This window comes from Ixodes scapularis, unplaced genomic scaffold, assembly GCF_016920785.2.
Source record: "Ixodes scapularis isolate PalLabHiFi unplaced genomic scaffold, ASM1692078v2 PGA_scaffold4__175_contigs__length_147842914, whole genome shotgun sequence".
NCBI classification, from domain to species: Eukaryota; Metazoa; Arthropoda; class Arachnida; order Ixodida; family Ixodidae; genus Ixodes; species Ixodes scapularis.
In genome coordinates this window covers 130,067,165-130,087,544 of record NW_024609879.1, presented here as the reverse complement: position 1 = coordinate 130,087,544, position 20,380 = coordinate 130,067,165, and the positions used below count along the sequence as shown (strand labels likewise).

The 20,380-nt window shown below is 44.2% G+C and overlaps 1 protein-coding gene across 1 annotated transcript in view; it reads left to right on the top strand.

Annotated features, from left to right (window-relative positions):
• Positions 1–20,380, top strand: part of LOC8040247 (synaptotagmin-10) — a 90,897-nt gene that overhangs the window by 52,989 nt on the left and 17,528 nt on the right. The window contains exons 4-5 of the mRNA XM_029980816.3: positions 18,580–18,684; positions 19,299–19,517. Of these exons, the coding sequence (XP_029836676.1) occupies positions 18,580–18,684; positions 19,299–19,517 (324 nt within the window). The remainder of the gene's footprint in view (positions 1–18,579; positions 18,685–19,298; positions 19,518–20,380) is intronic.

Here is a 20,380-nt window from a genome sequence, read left to right as displayed (position 1 = left end):
AAAAAGGAGCCCGTGTTTTTCGGGTGGCGTAAGCAATCTACGCGACGCAGAAAACTCAAACTCCCGGAGTATATCTCTACGCTATAGACACTTTGCAGCAGCAGTGCATGGATGCCGTTATAAGCGACCTTCAATCTTTGGTTTCCTCTTTTTGCTTTGATTTCACTTCATCGTGACCACGGCAGGGCAGGTTATCGCCATTTTTAGATCCTATCGTATCCTTCGACGCCCGCTTCACATTGACCGGCTCCTGCAAGACGGAAAAGGGAAGGTTAGCAATGGCGGCTGTATAATCTGGCGCGTGCGCAAAGCCATTTGGGATAGAACGCGAACCCGAAACTGACGCTTAACTTGGATCGGTTGATGCCACAATCTGATTGGCCGAGGAGCGATAATGAGATTTCAAGGGAATCGCCACGCCCTCCGCCTCATAAAGGAGCGGTGCAACGATATTCAATTGGAATGTTTTTCACTTTACACGAGCTTACTGGCACTAGTGGGACTCAACGATACTCGCACGCAATGCCACTGGCCAAGAAACTCCTTTGTTGCAGTGTAATTTCAAAAACAAAAGCGGTCATTTTCATTTAATTTCTCCTTTGCAAAAGTTTGATGACGTAACGTGGGGATCGCAGTACACCCTAATGACATTATTTGAATGCGGTTCATAGATTGGACCCGAGAATTGCGTGGACACTGCATTTGGGCTCGTGATAATTACTAGCTCTAGAAGCATTCGAATAGTGGCCCGTCTCCAATCGCAGCAACGACGACAATAGCCGAGCCACAACAATGTCTGGAACTGAGCGCGTGTCCTGTGCTTTGCCAATCCCAGCGAGTGGCTATGATCAACATTGGCGGCATATAATCGGCTCCAGATCACGTGGCCGCTCGTTCTGGATGGGGGTTGAGAAGGTGAACGCTGCTCGTTTTTTTTTTAATTTTTTTTTCTTGGACTTTTATTGACTGGCATGAAAAACGAGCGCGTGTTTCATAGGTCATTAACGTCAGGGATCCGTGCTAAGCGGTATTTGCACAAAATACAAAAATTGTTGCATCGCCCCTTCAAACTGTCCGTCACTTTGGTAGAGCTATTGCGGGAAAACAAAATGCAATTATTATCACCTATTCAATGTTTGTCGTTACCGATTAACTAAAGCCGCTCCCACTGTTAATACATCGCACAAAAAAAAAAAAATGAAAGCCGTTTACAACTGCCTGTAACACCGAATTCGAACGCAGTTCCTGAGGAGGAGGAGGGAAGGGTACTGTAGGGAGGGTATACCCCTCTTCCCTCTTCTTCACCTCGTGATCCTGCTGGCTACTCCTCCCCTCCCTCCTTGTCCTTCACCTCCTCCTCCTGTCCTCATCCTTCAACCCCCTCCCCTCGTCTCCTCCTCCCCCTCTTCCTCAAGGGTGGTGGGCACGTGACCTCAGGGGGGGATCACGTGACCTCGGGGGGGGGGGGGGGGGGGGGGGGCTCGTGACTTTACGGTTACGCCGACGCCGCTCAAGCCTCAAACGGGCGCCTAAGAGCTGCGCTCTAAAACAAAAACGGTCGGCAGACATTTTCGGATTGTACAAACGTATCTGCAGAGAACTCCGTGTCCTTTGTAGGATGTATGAAGTCTGAATGCTGCTTTAAACTTACGGTAAGGGCTTGCTGCACGGTCCCTTGAGTAAAGGCCGGTTCACTCAGGGGTGTTACCTGGGGTTTCTGACGCGTTACGCTATGAATGGAACGCAAGCCAAGGGATCATTTGTGCTTCATATGGCACGTATGAGGCTACTCCTTGAATTGGTTAGCGCGCTTCATATGAAGTGCGGATGTCCGGATGACTGGGAGTCGCAAACAGACGTAATCTCCATAACACAATGCAAACGTTAGCGAAAGGGTACAATTAGAACGGGCCAAGAACAGAACGTTAAATGCTCTCCAAAGATCGGCTGTTTCTGTCTCTTCTGGTTGCATAACACGCATAGAATAAGCATAAAATCGTGCAAGAGCTTCCAGTCTTGAAGGTAACCGATCGAACCTGAACGGGCGATGCACTGACTCGAGATCACAGTACATTATTCTTCTGGTATACGGGAGCATATATTCATCGCGATAGCATAATGGAAATGTCTCCGCACTCCACCGAATCATCTGTGCACTTCCCTTGAGATTACAGCCACCAAAGGATGACGCAACAAGGATTCGGTAACCATGTTCACGTTTTTTTTTTCTCGCTTGCGGTCAATGTACCGCCAGAGTTTTTTTTTTTGTGTGTGTGTGTGTTTCACCGCGTTTGCGCCCGTTTTTGAATTGAAAGTGTCGTTGACCCTCCCACGCGTGTGTAAAAGGCTGGATCCTATAGTAGCGAAAATGAATGGACATCGAGATTTCTTAGCAGTTTTTTGTAGTACTATTTTAAGGCTCTATCCGTCCGATCAGATTACGAGAATGCTCTTTCGGCGACTTTTTACTTTATTACCATAGTTACGTGGGAAACCTTAACCGCAGTTAAGAAGAACCGGTTTTCCTTTTAACTTGTCCATGCGGTGCGAAAACTGAGATAAGAACCTTTGTGTATTGACGCCTCAATCATAGTTTGTTTTACGGGGCTTGCGAACAGCTCTGCGCCCTTCGCGGTAAAACACTCCATAGGGCTTTGTTAGTCGAAATTCAGCGCCGTCTGATGGCTTCAATAGCAGCTGAACTTCTTCCGTACTAATGGCTGCCATAAAAATGTATTTCATCAGTCACCGTCCGTTCTGGAGGCCAACGGCAGACGAGCGTGAGTTCTCAAACTCTTAGTTACTGTTTTTTTCCCGATTTATTTCAGTTTGTTCGATGATGTGGGCAATACAGCTGATGCGAAACTTAGAGCGATAAACCGCTCGATGAAATCGCCAGAGTTAAAGGCCCATAGAGACAATGTTCGTGCAAGAAGATTGATTAGACTCGAATCCTAAGTCAATGCTGACGGACCTATTCTTTCCGATTAGTCCATCGCGCAGTACTAACATTCGAAATGTGCAAGTCCCGTAACCTTCATTCGGGAAGAACTGCATCTTCACCTATCGTCAACCGTCAGAAGCCCGCCATTTTACGGCAAACACGCAGTACACACATATGATGATAGTGATCAAACTGGTCAGACTTAATTTCGAGAAGGGTCTATTATTTGTCTACCGCGTAATTAAAAAAAAAGAAAAAAAACTGTTTTTTTTTTATTTGTAGTAAAAGCAGCAAATGCCAAGATTTTTTAGAACTAACCGTTATCCGGTTCAAAAGTTGTAAACGAAATTTGAAAAATTTTCAATGAAGGAAGTGAGATCCTTTTTTCGTTGTATAACAGACACCATTCATCTCCGCGATGGACCTGCCGGCCTCGTTCGCAGCCAGTTTATCAAGACGCATTTTCGAAAATCGTTAATAACACATAAATTGGCTAACACGATGAATTCTTCAACTCTAGCATCTGCTACCAACCACTCGCGTTGTATTTGTGCAAAAATCGAGGTGGAAAAGAAAAATCAAATAAAATTTGAGTCGATACCTTAGATCATGCTTTAAATCAAAATTTCAATCGCATTGAGAGGGGTATAATAATTTAAATCAAACACTTTTCTCCATGTTAGTGCTGAAAATATTTGCTATTTACCGTTTGTCTATCCGTGTTTGCTCCGTTGGGCATTTGTTTTGAATTTGATGCGAAGAATAATCGAGGAGAAAAGAAATATATCAGGGAGCCATTAAAACACACACATGTACCAATGAAAAGGAACTCTTTTCTAGCTGAAGTGATTTAAATCGTGTAAGTATGATTTAAATTAAATACATTTGATTTATTTTATTTTTTCTAAAAAAAACAAGCACGATTTTTGGCCACCCAGGCGAAAACCGAGCATCCGTCCCCCGATGCGTATAATTAATTTTCGCGGTTAGAAAAACACGGCTTAATTTCAACCCTATCACCCGGTACAAACAAATTAGTTTTACGCTAACATATGCATATAAGGCTTTTTTTTTTTTTACAAAAAGAGAAGCGCAGTGTTTGTTCTACTTTTGATCATTTCATAGCCGACCCAACAAAGGTGAAAATGTCCGCGTGAAAACTACTAGAAAAATACAACGCTTTTCTTCTGCTTTTAACGAAGTTAAATCGCTCAGCGTAAGCCGACTTCGCCGAGTTCCTGGGAAATTCGAGCACACGGCGGTTCAACCGAGTTCGTCCTTAAAAACGGGAGAAAAAAAATATGCGGGCTAATGAGAAAGGAGCGGAAAGCTGTATCCTTGTCGAATGATTTAAGCGAAAGGGGCTAATAAAGTGATTAATTTATTTTCACGCTGCACCTCGCGGAAATGGTGGACGACTCGAGTTTGCGTTGGCGTATATGGGGTGCTTGCAGGAACGCGTCTCCGAACGGTGTGTTCAGCCATAGCCTCCTCTATACTGACAAAGCGTGGCAGATCGCCACGAGACGCGGCCGCCGAAAGTGACACGGTAGAGCGGCAGACAACGGATGAATGGGGGAGCCACGTGACGAGCGCCCCGCTGCGGCGAGGCGCCGAAACACACATCTTCCGAGCGTGCTCCTGGCATTCCTCGCACTACCACTTCTTTTCTCGACGGGTTTGGAAAAACCATGTTTCGGGTCCTTGCCACTGCAAAAACTGTGCGCTGAAGACCAGACTCCCCGAGTCATGCTCTTCGCTACCAGATCCTCGCGCTCCAAATCTGCGACCGATCACTCTATGGCTCCGTCGTCGAACTACCAGGCTTTGTGAGCATAGAGAAACTATGGTTCAGCTTTCTTTTTCGCACATGCATGCGTTTGAAAGTGGTGCCGGAGCGGCAACACTGAAATGAGACGTAAGAACAGTCCGAGTCTCATGCTGTCAGATGTCGCGATCCCGGCGGTCGGTCGTATACAGGGTGTAAGATAGACAGGTGGGGAAACGGCCCATAGAAACCTACCACAGCGCCGTGACCGGATTGTGTACTCGTCTGCTTGCGGGTGGCTTGCGGGTACCCCGATTTGCGACAGATGGCGCTGCGGCGAGAAGAAAAAAATTGAAATCGAATTTGCATGGAACTCTATGGGAGAGTGCGCAAAATAAACTGAGAGCACGACAGTCCTCCATTGAAAATCCACGAGAAACCTTCTCCATCAGTTTAACCGGTCGCCAGCGTTCGCCCACTTGGAGTGAGAGTTCGCGGTGCTTCACATAGATGGCGCCACAGAAAAAGAGAAAACCGAGGGGGACACAATGCGGTCGCTCATTTGGCTCTCGTTTCACCACCTGTCTATCTTACACCCTGGTCGTATACAAGTTCCACCAAAAAGCGCGAGCAAACGCTAATGTCGATGTCCTTGCAACGTCCCAACTGTCGCGAAGCTTCCGTGGACCGTCCAACTAGAGAGGGACCTGAGCCAGAACGGGCATCTGCGTCACCCATGACTGCTGCTGTGACATCGCCATATTAGCGGTCGGTGACTGCATGACAATTTTATAACGTCATCAAATAAATACCAAAAACCGAAATTTTTTTTTTTCTTTTTTTTTTTTTGGGGGGGGGGGGGGAAGTGGGGGCGGTAAACACACCAGTTGGTGACGCGTTTCAGACACCATGGTTGGCAGGAAGGCCTCAGCCACCCAATGCCATTCCCACATTCTACTTTTTTTCCTTTTTATTTTTTTACGGCGATGATTATTATGGGCGGGCTACCGTAGTGGATTTCATACGTGTTTCGCGTACGTTAAAAGTTTTCGTTTTAGAATTTAAATTCAGTCAGGCGACGAGGGCATGGGCATACGCAAACATGCGCTTATACTGAACCAAGGAATTCAGCGTCCATAATAAGTGGCGCACGTTCTTTCCACGAGCCAGCAGCCGCCAGGGTGCGTGAGCACACGCAACGAAAATGACGTCACAGACCTCCAGTCGCGGTTAAGATGACAGTGAAATGTATGGGCTTCAGGCAAAAGGAGAATAAAGACAAGTTTTTCATCTACACAGTGGTGTCTGGTGTAAAAGGCAAGCGATTAGTTGGTCTAACAAGCACGTAGCTTTCACTTGTAAAGATGAAAAGTCTGTCTTCATTCTCCTTTGCCCCGAAGCCCGTGCATTGTGCGGACAGCATACCTCTAAACAGATGGAGTGCTTTCGCATAGCCGATATCTAATTGGCACGTTTTTATTTTGAATTTGTTCACACTTCGAATGGCCCCAAAACATTTGTTTTCACAGTTAAAAAGTAAAAAAAAAGTGATGGACCATTTTAAGTTACAGAGCCTTAAGCGCGAATGGAGGTCTTTGACGTCATTTTCGTTGTGTGTGCTCGCGCACACCGGCGGCTGCTGGCTCGTGAAAAGAACGTACACCACTTATTATGTGCACTACATTCTTTGGTTCAGTATCCCTTTAAATAAATTTACATATTTCTTATTTTTTGTTTTTGTGTGTGTAGGAAGAGAACCAGACGGACGATAATAATAAAGTAACTTAAAATAAAACGCATTGGCGCAACAAATACGAAACAGCGTTATTTTACCAAACAATACTGATCTAGCAGTGATCAACGAATTACATAAGCATACTTTTGGTGGAATACGTTGTTAGAGTCCCAACGGAGAGATATTCTCAACTAATCGTTTAGTGATGATGGGAGGTTCTGTATTTACATCTGGGTTGTGCAGTTGGTTCTGCTGAAGGATAAATTTCCCACCACCTCTAAAACGAACATTGGACAAGTTTCAATTTCGTGTCAAGTCAGCTGTCTGATCGAAAAGGCGAAAAGTTTGCTGCTTGCTATGTGATCTTGAAGTAAGATGTCATCGCGGAGATGGGCGACAGGAAAGACATGCAGTGTTTTAAGAAGAAGTTCTGCATGTGCGTATTATGGCACATTATTAACAGTCTAAAATGTTTTATTTTTTTTTTTATTTTTAAGGACATTTAGAACTGTTTATGTTAGTGGCTGTTCTTTTTTCCTGGATACGACATGTACGTTTATTAGTTTAACGGTATGCATCGTTTACGTCGCATCACGCTAAATCCATTAAATTTAGCCGGAATCAGTGCCAGCTCATTTGGATGCAAAGCATCATCTGGTGGCACTTCATATGACGTCAAAATTTCTCTCTTAACTCAGCAAAAGAGCAATTCTCTCAGCTAAATTTAGCGAGAATCGGAGTATTGTGAAGTCGCAGTGTCATATGATGTCATTTCACATGACGTCATAATTTTCTCTCTCAATTAAGGGGGTTAAATTTCTCCACTAAATTTACCAAAAATTAGTATGGGCACCTTTTGATGTCGCAATGTCATGTGACGTCCTGTCACATCACGTCACAAATTTCTAAAGAATGGGGTAAAACGTATCCATTAAATGTAGCGGAAAACGCAGCATTTTGGGACATCGCGGCGTCACCATGTCATGTGGTGTCATGTCGCGTGACATCACCATTGTCTCTCTAAACATTGCAAACATATTTCTCCTTTAGGTTTAGCGAGAATCAGTTTTCGTGACACTCTGACAGCATTGTGTTGTGAGAAGTCATGCCATGTGACGTCAGAATTTCCTCTAAATTGATCGGAAAACTTTATTTACTACGTTTAGTGAGAATTAAGAGTCATTTGAAGCCATGGTTTCGTCACCTTACGCCAAAGTGTGACGTGAAGACCGTTCGCTAAACTTAGCTGGACGTGAGTCCGGTGGATTTAAACACGGCTCTGTAGAACGTGTGCGCAGCAGGGAGGATGCGTCGCGGTGGTCGCGCGCAGATCATTTGGACCACAGAGCAAGGAACTTGTAATTGTTTCTTTTCGAGTTGTGGCGAAAAGGAAACAGCAACAAAACAAGCTGCGCACAAAATGAAAATGCTTGCGATCTTGAAACTTGAGTATCGGCGGTTTTGGATACATCGGCGAAAGGCGCGAGGGATTTTCTCCAGGTGTCGTGTTTCGGAGATCGATCGCCTGGAGCTCCCAGCCGACCACGCACATTTTCCCGACAAGCGCTCGTCCTTCCGATTCTCTTAAGCGGAAGGATTGAATTTCCAACTTTTTTTTTCTTTTTCGGGAGAAAATGGGAATAGAATTTTCCCGATTCGGCGTTCTTTGTGTGCGAGGTTCACCGTATCGTTTTTGTCTCCCTTTGTACCTCTCGCAAAACTGCGCACCTGAACGTAAGAGACCTTGGGTGCCTCAATGCGGAGTTTTAGAAAAGGGGGCCACAACACTTAGAGTCTCCTGAACAGCTTGGGGGATCCAAAAGCTTGAGGACCCCTATTTTAAAACTCCCTAAAACGCCGACGGCAGGCGCTTGCAGGGGAAGTATAAAGGTATAACGGTAACTAAATTCGCCGTAGCACAGTCAACGTTAAAGGCTCATGTCGGAAAGCTTAATTTGTTTTTCATGCGCTACAGAAAGAAAAAAAAAAGAAGAAAGAAAAAGATGCGTCGCGAGCACAATGGTCAGATGCCGCCATCCTAAGCAAAGCGCACATGAACGCATCCTAACTACATCCAATAGCATCACACTAAACAAAGGGACATTAGAGTGTTTTAGCTTAAGAGGCCCAAGTACTTTGGGTACCCTGAGCAGCTTGGGGCCTCTTCTGCGCAAGCGCATAACTTCTACGGGTGCACAGTTGAACACCTCAAGCTGGTTGGAGGACTCAAAGCGTTGGGGTTCCTACTCTAAAACTCCCTATTAAATTAAGGCACTCAAGTGTAGGTTGACGCCATTCCGTATAGTAACCGATGCCGACGGCACGCGCTCACGAGGAAAATACAAAGAAAAGGCAGCAAACAAAATGTCGCCGCAGCACTGCCAATGTTATAGGGGCGATTGGGGAGGTGCCTTTTCACCTGAGCGAATAGTATTAAAAAGGTGCATCACGACGAAAATGGTATGACGTTACCATCCATAGCAATGCGAACATGAAGGTATTCTAAGCCACACAGGTATACATTCACGTGGTGTCCACGTGAGCGTTTAAAAAAAAGCACCTAAAAGCATTTTTTTTTCTTGAGGAACGATGTTTTGTAGACAGGTTGATTTAATAATTCTTTGCTGGGAATGGGATTTTCACGGGCAGCAACATTGGGTCATCTTTCCGCACGCCAGATTTGAGCCTCAATATCAGACCCTATCTCAAAAGTCCGCGCCATCTAGTAGGAGCTGCGACAACCATCCAAATCCGCCAGTGTTTAAACGCATATCTCGAGCATGCATTGCACACTAGGCAGGCACGTAGCCAGGGAAGAAAGCCCATGGGGCCGGGCCCTCCCCGAAATCTTCCATTTTGCTGGGACCCCCCTCTCCCCCTCCCTCTCATATAGCAATTTGTAATGGGCGGCCCCCCCCCCCCCCCCCCCCCCCCGAAACAAAATCCTGGCTACGTGCCTGACACTAGGGCTGTTTCAGCGTTCTTCATAAACGCGACTCAGGTCGTATAAAGAACGAGTGCTGCGCGTCAGTGTTCAGAGTAAGGACTCGCATCCAATCACACGCTATGTGCAAAAAAAAAAATGGCGACCGCCATTGTTGTTTGGTGAGCTTTTTAAAAGGGTGCATCACTGACCTCGTGTGGCCTCACCAAGATGCCCAGCCCCTGAAACAAGTATTCAAACTAATGAAGAACTTTCTTTTTGAACTTGCACCAGACCCAGACAAGCTACCACAAGGTAGCTTGTCTGGGTCTGGTGTTCCTGCTCTTACAGGGCATGGTAATAACGAAACACTACACAATATAATTTGTCTAAACAGAACACGCACTTACATCTTTTTTTGTTTGTTTTTGTTTTGTTAAAGAGTGAATATCAATGCTGTCTATAATAAACTTGGTAGGTAATTTGGGCAAGCTACGAACAATTGACTGCACTGCGTAATGGGTACTAAGATGAGGCACATTCCAGAACTGTTGGAACTTTCGCGAGAACGGCATCGGATTTCCTCTGCGGAGAGGATGCACGCGAGGAGCGAGCTGAACCTTACACCACGGCTCGCCTTGGCAGAGACGATTTACGATCGCGCGCAGGGGAGGAGGGGGGGGGGGGGGGGGTTGTGAACTTCGTACCTGCACCGGCCGGATGCAGCCGCGAAGATCAACAGCTGGGAAAGTGGAGACGGAGAAAATGAAAGCTGGAAGGCAAGCGAGTGGAGAACGAGAAAGTGGCTGGTCTGCTTGGAACGTGTGTGTAGTGTGTGTAGTTTAAAATTGAAGTGTTGGGGTTTGTTGAGACTGATCGATATCTTGGAACGCCGAGAAGCAACAATTCCCTCAACACTGTGCCGAATATAAATAGAAGATTCACGTTTTCTTTTTCTTTTTTTAGGAGGGACAAATTAGGCAAAAAAGAAACTCATCAGTCACTTAGGGTCTCCTTTGCGGACACGAACACAGCGGTGTTGATAATGTCAATAACTTGTTTTTCGAACCCCGACAATCAAGCGAAGCGAACAGAGAAAAGAACACGACAGGCATAGATTAATGTTGGCTCTGATGCACAGCTACAGAGAAGCGTCTGTCCGGATTATTTCGTCTCTGGCGCGTGGAGGCCCCAGTCATAAACCCTTTAATTGATTTTTTTTTTAAAGCCCCGACGAAATCTTTTTATTTTTTTAATCGGACAGGGTAAGTGTTCGTTTCGCAACGCTTAGAAGCAAGAAGGTGAGTGTACATATATTTATAAATTTATCTGCTTTATGGGATCCGAGTTTTAATTGTGAAGAAAAGATTATCCCGATTGTGTTCTTTATCTGAGGCTTCTTTGTTTTTAACGGGGATTTAATTTTGTTTTCTCTCGAAGATGGTAATTATGGTAATTACTCGGCGACTCCCCGTCTGTCGGTATGTTGGTCGCGTTAGTGCACGTCGGAAGAGATTTCCATTTCTTTGACAGGATTGTATTAGAGGAACGAAGCAGCGTTCCGATTGCAAATTTCTTGGCGGAGTCCTTTGATCAATAACCCTTGCGGTAAATACGTGCCTATAATATGGAAATTAGATGACGGCGCAACGGTGCACGCTGCTTGTCTAATTCAGTTCAGTTCCAACGGTTTGCTGAAATGTCGGCCTGTTGAGAAGCTAAGGCAGCAAAAGCGGGTTAAAAGCGTCGACATAACTCGAGTTTGAGTCGTCCTCCCTACAAAAAGAGATAGAATATCAAACTATAACCACCGCAAAAAAGGAAAAAGAAGAAAATTTAGAATAAATACCTTTTTGATAATTTTTTATTGTTCGTCTAGTTTTCCCAAACATTGTTCCAGTTTCCCAAACATAGCCATTTGAACAGTCAATTTTTGTTCTCTAGGAAGATACATATTGACCAATAAACGGGCCAAAGCAATTTGACTGAAATAATACCTTTTGTAAATTGATACTCAGCCTGACGTTCTTCCCGTTAGATCATTCGTCGAGCTGACTTGGTAGTTTTGAAGCCCACTCTAAAGTGCGCGAGTTTCCTTTCCGGCAGAAGGCTGAGATCCAGCCAATCACGACAAACATTGAAAGGATCCCCAACGAATGAAAGTGCGGCTCAGAATACGATTGGACCCAAAAAAACTCATTGTGCACAGAGTCAATATATGTCGCTCGTGCCAGGTGTGTCTGATTCGTTCGGTGTTCGCTAGTTCGTTTCACCTCAAGGCAAGACACAGCTGACGCTACGAGCCGATGGGAACCAATCAAACAACGTCAAAAGCGCACCGTCATGGTGTTTCTCATGTTTCTTCACGTATTCCACCATCACCGAACCAAACATAAACATAAAAGACGTATAGGGACTTCCGCTTTTGATGCTGCTTAACTGATATCCCATTTGCTCATATTGCATAGCGTCGGCCGCGTCAGGACCCAAGCTGAAACGAAGTAGAGTCGTATTCTGTGCTTCGTCCTTCACTGGGATCCTATCACTGCTCGCTGTGATTGGCTGCCTACATGTTCTGCGGGAAAGTGAACTCAAAGACTATATTATATAGAGCGTAGAACAGCAAACGGAATGTCTTCGATTGCTCTCCTCCGAAAGAAGAAGGGCGCGCGATTACTTAATCTACACGCACTTCGCGGAGGAAATTTACATTTGAGGGTCTCCTAAGATTTGAATGAAGTTGGATCGGTACGTTCACAATTTTTTTTAACTCTTTCAATGTGTGCGTACTGTGCGCTAATGACTTTAGCCGAGATGACGAGAACTCCGTGGGCTAGAACCTCAGCCCTGTTGTATCGTACTCTTCAGTTTGGATCGGGTATACCGTGCCACGGCCAGTCGACGCTCCTATTGGACTAATAGACGATTTTCACGAGCGGGCGCAGTCGAGTAGCTGCCGTTCCCTATTATATTCGAGTCCGCCATAGTATGGGCACGCAGTTTCAGCATGTGTTGGATACCAGGGCCGCGTCGGAGTTTTAGTGAAGATTCGTATCCAATCGCATGCTTCATAGTGCCCTACGAATGGCGATTGCCAATGTTGCTTGATGGTACTTTGAAAATACTTTATTGGATGTACCGTTTCTGAACACTTGAGTGCCACAATGTACCATCATTTCCTTGCCACGGTGATTCGGTCAAAGTACAAATCATAAAAGTGAAAAAGAGAAAAAAAAATGTTCAATTACGCTACCTTTGTAATCCAAAGCAATACACTACTGCAAATTTCCCTTTTCAAGTAAGGCTTATTGCTTCAGAAACGTGTACGAATGTACAGCTTAACGGCGCAGCGTAATTAGAAATCATGGCTTTAATTTTTTGTTATGTTGCCTGGAAAAACCCACATTTAGCTTTCTTTTTTATGCGAATAAGCAGTTTTAGAACGTGCGCCACCACAGCCACACAGTTTGTCCATTTGTTGTTCAGCAGATATCCCGTGTCGCGTGGCACTATGTTGCGATGTTATGTTATGTCCATGACGTCAAATCGCGTCACGAATTGGATATAGTGCATTTCGGTCACCGCTGCATCGACTGAATCATAAAGGAATCTGTACACAGGCATTTCTGAAAGCCCAGCTAAACTGACCCACCATAAAAAAAAAATAAAATCGTTCTGAAACAGTTTATTTAATGATTGAGAGCATACAAAAGAAGTGTTTGTTTTAGCGAATTTGACACCCAGTAATATCCCCTTGAAGAATGCAATATAGTAGGAATTCAAACATTAAAGAAAAGAAGGTGCAGATCGACAGAAGCACGAACTTATAAAAGAAATTAGGAAGGTGAGACTCAGATTAAAAAAAAAAGTTTAATATGAAAAATATCTTAAACAATAAGGATAAACAGAGACAAAAAAAAGCCAAGTGGAAACATTCAGAAAAAGAAAGAAAACATGTAATAAGAGTGAAGGAGAAAAGGGCTCTAAAGAAGAGGAATTCAAAAAGAAAAAGTCAGAGATAAATAAAGACGGAGTGCGAAAGAAAAAAGTACAAGACAACCAGACCTACCAATTTGGAAATGCTGGACGAATAATGCGAGCGATGGCAGTCCATCTTTTTTTCTCCTCCAGAAGGTCATTGTTCTGGAAGCTTTCCTGCAGTTTACATTAAGATTATATGCCTCAACTTGTTTTGAAGAGGCTTTCACGAAAAGAGGCAGAGTACGTTAGCGCTCAAGGACTTTCACAACCTCACGGGGAAACATTTGGCGAATGGAGATAAAGAAATGATTTCTGTTTGTTTGTATAGTAGATTTATCATAATCTGTAAGCACGGCCAAGTATCATAATAAACACTCAACTACTACAAATAGAGTGAAGTGGATAAAGCGAAAGAATAGAATACGCAATTGAAGCACAGGGTGTAACACTTTATAAAACCGCGGCCTGTTTTTCTTTCTAGTAAAATTAAAACCTAATTGGGTTTACATCCGAAATGCTTTTATTGGATGCAAGAACTCTAATTAATCAGCAAATCCTTTTTATCTGCACTGCAAACTTTCACAAGCAGTAACAATAGCTGTTCCTCTTTATTTTATATGTAAACAAAATATTACATTTACAAGGGTAGCTTGTGTTCTTATACAACGAGCCAACCAATAATATATTATACGTGAATCACTCGCAATATGCGCAAGGGCCAGTTTATACACCTCCTTTATACTTCGGAGTGCGCTGACATAAAAGTAGGCGAAAAGCCGTCGGGTAATTTTTCACGCTACACAGACTCAGGCGCAAGCGGGAGGTTCGTTGTTCATTGCCGGATGCAAAAGAAAAAAATGTTTTGACCGGAGGAGTAATTCAATCGCAGGTTCACGTCGCAATTTTTCTAACGAAAACCCAAGCAGGAAAGTCAGGTTATCGAACCTTAAACCAGCCGGCTCCGTGCCAACAAACCCTATACACCCCGCGCTTGCGTCATCGTCGAAACTTGATTTGTATATCCGCCGACGCGCAAGCTTTGTTCATGAGAAGGGGAGGCGGACGAGAAGTTTTACGTAACATGGGCAAGAAGGTAGCAGCGGATGCTTCTACGAGGAAGGCCGATCACTTGTATGCAGAAACTTGGTGGATTGTAAACACTTTCTGAAAATGCCTCGGCAGCAGTTTGTTGCGAAACCGTATACGGCGTCATAAAGTGATATACGACGCTGGGGCCATCCAGCTCCTACGCAACCTTGGAATGCCTCCGAATCTCGCGTATGTTTACGGTTCGCTCATTCTCGAAAAGGCTCTGTTTACGGAGTAACGCAGTTAGAGGAATGACGGACGATATGTCCTTCCTCGAAAGACGAAATTGGAACGAGATCTGCGAGAGCATGCATCTCCGTAAGACGCTGCGAATGTTCCGTTTGTTGCTCCGTTCGTTTGTTGAGGGAGAATTCAAGGGCTCTTAAATAGGTGCACAGTTCATTCTAAAAGATCCGGTACGTCTATATTCCCGCGAAGCGCTCTGGCGAGCCAATCAGGGCGATCTCCGGAGAAAGCTCGGCGAAGGATTGGTCTAATAATACCGACCTCTACCGGAAATTGAACGCTTTGCAAAGCATGGGAATGTGGTCACTGAAGTTTTGAACTGACGCCAAAAATATCGCACTAAAAATAAGAACGATGTAGGTGAACGTCGGCAGATAAGGAATTACTGAGTCTCCTGAAAATTGGGAATACACGACATAAATTAACATCGAAAAGAGATTTCAGGATTTTTCATTCGAATATGACTTAATAAAAATTACAAAGATCTATATTTTTTTTTATTTTAGTAGTTAGTTTTTGTTGTTTCATTGGGCTCTACGTATTTGCTTTTGTTTTAATCTGTTGTATAATGATTTTGTTTGTGTGTATGCAGAGATTTTGTTTTTATGCATTCAGTGTGCTGTATGCCTTTGTAATCTTCATTTGTATAATTTTCGGGGGAGGGAGCAGCTCATTAAGATGATTTCTTAGGTTTTTTTCTCCTAACCGTCCCCACTGCTTTGATGGGAAATAAAGGTACTATTAACACCTATGGTAACAGGGTGTTTTCAGAAGTTTGGCCGACCATGTCCGGTGGCCATTTTGTAGTTTTTGCAAAAATAATATGTTTGGGGACCGATCAGAACAAAGCCGAAATTGGTTTTGCAAAAAATAATGTTAGTCTTTGCAGAAAAAGAAATAGGAGCACACTTAGTGCGAAGCGCTTTAAGCGAATTGCGCGAAGTTGGCATTTCCGTCATCTCTCGCAAAAACCCTGTCATAGCTACGAATCTAGAAATATTTACTCACAAACTACGTAAAAGGAGGATTGACTCAAAATATTTATCATTAAGTATCGACGTTGCTAATTTTCAGAGCAAAAATCACAAAAATGGCACATTCTGCAAAAATACTTACATTTAATATATTGATTCTCCGCATCTATAAACACCATATCTTTCAAATATTGTCAGCTTGTTCTCCTTTATTTTGTTAATATTGGTGTTAAATATTCTTGTCCTGGGTATCCGGAACAAATTTATGAGAAATGCTCAAATGAGGCATATTTAATAATTCTGATATTTTGTAAACTTAATTAAAGTAGAAGCCATCTTGGATTTTTTATCTCTCCTACATTAAGGCCAATGATAGGTACTTACAGGATCTGTAAAAACATGTTGCGTTATTTTTGTGTATTTGAAGATATAAAGCTAGAAATGTGACCAAATTGAGGCTACCGCAGAACCGTGAATGGGGCCTGTAGTTACACATAGATGACACATTAGGATTATTTTACAAATTGTAAAAATGCTCGAGAGTGGTCAGAAATAAACAAATTGACGGCACAGAGGCGGGCGGCGGCTTTAGAGTGATAATTCTCAGCGCGTTTTGGTGTAAGAGTTGGAGAAATTAACAACGTCCATACTTATAATGACAAACATTTTGAGTCAATCCTCCTTATACTCAGTGTGTCAGTAAATACTTCTAGACCGGTAGGCAGAACCGTGTTGTTGGGAGAGGGGACTTAAACGCCAACTTCGCGCAATTTGCGGAAAGCGCTTGGCACTGAGAGAATGCTTCTAATTTTTCCCTACAAGAAACGTTTTTTTTCGCAATACAAATTTCGGTTTTGTTCTCGTGGGCAATAAGTCTGCAGAACATTTTGTTCTGCAGACAGGTCATTGGACATGGTCGGCCGAATTTCTCTGAAAACACCTAACATTGTCGTCAGTTTTAGACACCGTTTTTTGTGCGCGGAAGGGTTCCGCGTCAAACACTCTAGCTCCCTTCTAAAGTTCTAAGATTTCTTATTATGTTTTGAAACTAATTGTAGCAGTAGATTACGGTAAAAAAAAAAAGTGTCACTGCTGCCCCGCGTCTGGAATCCAGTGGTTTTTTAGGAAGCCAAGTTTCGAGATACCTATCGAGTTTTTACAGCGAAGCTGTTTATGGCTAGGGTTCCGTAGATTTTTCCGTGTGCGTGACCAAAACATTACACTCGCACCACCACACGTGCAAGCCTTCCCCGTTATAAAAGGTTCGAAATAAATAACCAAATTAAAGTGTTGACGGACGCGCGTGCAAGATTCCATTTAATTTAGGCTTTTGCTTTAGAACGGTTACTGCTGCAGATGCTGCCACGTGCGGCGCGTGGAACCCCATTCCCTGCCATAGCCTCCTTTATACTCACAAAGCCTGGCAGTGCGGCGACAAAGCCACAGAGCGCCCGGCCTCAGATTTAGAACGGCAGGATCTGGTAGCACAGATCATTTCTCGGGGAACCTGGACGTCAGCGCACAGCTTTTTGCAGCGGTGAGGACCTGAAACATGTTTTTAAAACCCGACGAGAAAAGGAGTGGTAGCTCGAGAAACGGGAGGAGCACGAGCGGACATTCCATCGCTTGGAAGAAGTGCCTGTGTTTCGGCGTCTCGCCGCGGTGGGGCGCCTGTCATGTGGTTCTCCTCTCATCCGTTGTATGCCGCTCTGCCTTTTCGATTTCGGCGGCCGCTTCTCGTGGCAATCTGCCAGGCTTTGTTAGTATAGAAGAGGCTACGTCCCTGCATTCTCCTTGATGCTAGGGTACTTTTAGCAATAGGTCTATTCAGTAGATTAGAGTCATCAATAGGCACCATTTTCAAGATCAGTAGACCCTCAGGTAGATAACAAAGGTTTCTCAAAGATTTGCCGCTGTGCAACCAGCGTCGGCCATGTCTACGCTCGCACAGCCCTCTCTCTGTCGTCGTTCCGAGCGTTTGCGTGCCAAGTTTCCTTTTCTTCCGCTCTCCCTAGGTGGCGGTCGCGTCGCACGTGTCTAGTTTCCTCCGGCTCTTCGGGGCGGGTCTGTGTCGTGTGCTAAACAACTTCGCTGGTCATCAACCTTCACAAAGTGGATAGGCTCATAATTTTTCTTTTATATTTTATTCAGCAGTACCGTTTAACGGCTAATGCCGCTATCTCATTCGCTACAGAATGATAAGAAAATGCTAGCCGCGCCTGGCGTTCCTTAAGTTATCTTTGACTCTACGGTTACGCCAACAATAATATAACACGGTTTGGAAGTGCACGTCGGGGATGACGCTTGTTATTTGCTATACACAGTGTTGGCGGGAGGTAACGGCGTTACCGGTAACGCGTTACTTTCTTAGGTAACTTGTAAGGTACTTTTTACGTTTTAAAAACAGTAACGGGTAATGTAATTACATTACTTTTTTCGGTTAACACGTAAAGAAGTTACGTTACTCGTAACTTTTTCTTGCCAAGACTTAAAAAAATTACACTTTAATGTTTTCCGTGGTTTTAAGAGCCAAGTCATGTGAATTTTAAAGCTTTTCGCGTTTCTTTTTTTTTTGCGTTTTCTTTTTTGAGTATTTAGGTTAAAAGCCAAAAAGATAGAATATATCATGTTGCGTTCCTGCATGGACATGATGTTTCGTTAAATAGGGCGCTTATGCATAGCTGGCTCGTCAAAATAGTAAAACGTGTTCATTCTTAATTAAAAAAAGGAACCCGAAAGTGACGGGGGTTAATTTTTATCGGTAACGCTAACTCGTTCCTTTTAGTTTGAAGTAACGTAGGACGATAGCGCGTAATTTTTATTTACAAGTACCGAGTAATGCATTTCGTTACTTTTCTTCGCTAACGCCTACAACCGGTATAATTCCACGTATTCACAATTTTATATTTCTGTACGCAGATATTACAAGCAAAGGATCTTCCGTCGAAGGATTTCCTTGGCTCATCGGATCCTTACATCAAGCTCTACTTGCTACCGGATCGCCGGAAGAAATACCAGACACGAGTGAGTTATTTTGTTTGTTTTATTTGATTTTTCTTGTGGTTGTTTTCCTGTAGGTCCTCTGTTTTACAGGCACTTTCCCGTAAAGCATCTGGTAGAGGAAATCACAGCAATCTACTGAGGGTTCTGCCAGTATAACGAGTTTAAAAATAGTGTTTAGCCTAAACGAAAAGTATGCGCTCTGGCACTGGGTGTGACAATTCACCATGCTCAGTGCCACGATGCAGACAGCTTTTTTTTAGGTCTAGACATATTTTAATCCTCGTCCGTCGCCGAGCACCTTTCGTATGATTGTAGCGACTGACTATTTCAAGTGATTTGCGGGAAAACAGGCGCTCTAGATATATTAAAACGATATTGTCGTAGCTTATCACCTAGTTAGACAGGCACAGTTAACCGCAGCTAAGTGTGACTGAGGTCGGATTTAACTCCAGTTGAGAGTGCCCTGTTAATTAAGGTATATTTGCCAGTAACTGGTAACATTACTTAAGCTTAACTGCGGTTCATAAAGGCCGTCGGGCACCCTTAATCGCAGTAAAGTCTAACCTTAATCACACTTAAGAGCAGTTCGTTCATTCTAATGAAAGGTGTGAACACTCAATTCGCACTGTCTCCAGGTCCACCGCAAGAACCTCAACCCCGTGTTCAACGAGTCGTTTGTGTTCGCGATGCCGCTGGAGGAACTCCGGCACCGGACACTACAGTTCTCGGTGTACGACTTCGACCGATTCTCTCGGAACGACCTGATTGGTCACGTGATCGTCAAACGGCTCTACGAGCTCTGTGACGTTACACACGAGATGGAGTACATCATGGACATCGCTGGAGTACCACAGGTGAGCCACGTCATCAGTCATGGCTTAGTCATAGATGGATCGAAGCGGATACATAATCACCTCAATTAAACACGCCGCTTCCATCAGCAGTGCTCCCCCCCCCCCCCCCCCCCCCCCCCCGTCATTCATCCAGCCACCGTTCCTTGGGACGGCGGCTTCTATAATAACTAGATTTACACAAGTTATGAACTGCCCGAACTAGATGACGCTTCACTGTAGCGTATCCGAAAAATGCAGTTTTGAGATGCAGCCGCTTGATGGCGATTCAAACGACAGCTGGCGTACTTGAAGAAAGAGAGGGAAAGTGTTTCCCTCCGCGGGTATTCCACAAGTTAGTTGATCTAATAACGTTCATACATGGCTTTCACGTTACAGCATCGCACCATACTGATGAATCTTTCCAACTTGTGTTGAGAAAGTCAAATTCACTGGAGTGAAATGTATGCGGGTAAAGGTGCGCGTTCGACAGCAGGGACACCACAATGGCAGCTTATGTGAAGTCAGTGTTGCCTTACTAGATTACCTCACTTGTGAAACTCTCGCGAAGGAGGGTATTCACTCCTCTCTGCTTCTGTCCGCCTTTCGTTGTTTGAAGCACCATCTAGATCTTCGTTTCAAACCTGTGTGTTCCATAGAGTACGGTGAAACGACGTCAGACGTTGTGCTTTTACACATACGTATTCCATTGAATGCACCGCAGTTGCCATAGCAGCCGTTTTACCAAGTACGGTGGTAAGTAGATAAACGGAAGGCGAGCCGTGGTGGGAGAGGGGGTACTGCTCGGGGAAGCAGCGTCTATTAGCAGTTCCCTAACATAGCTAATCTGGTGGCGTATATCTATAATCAACTCGACGACAGCCTTT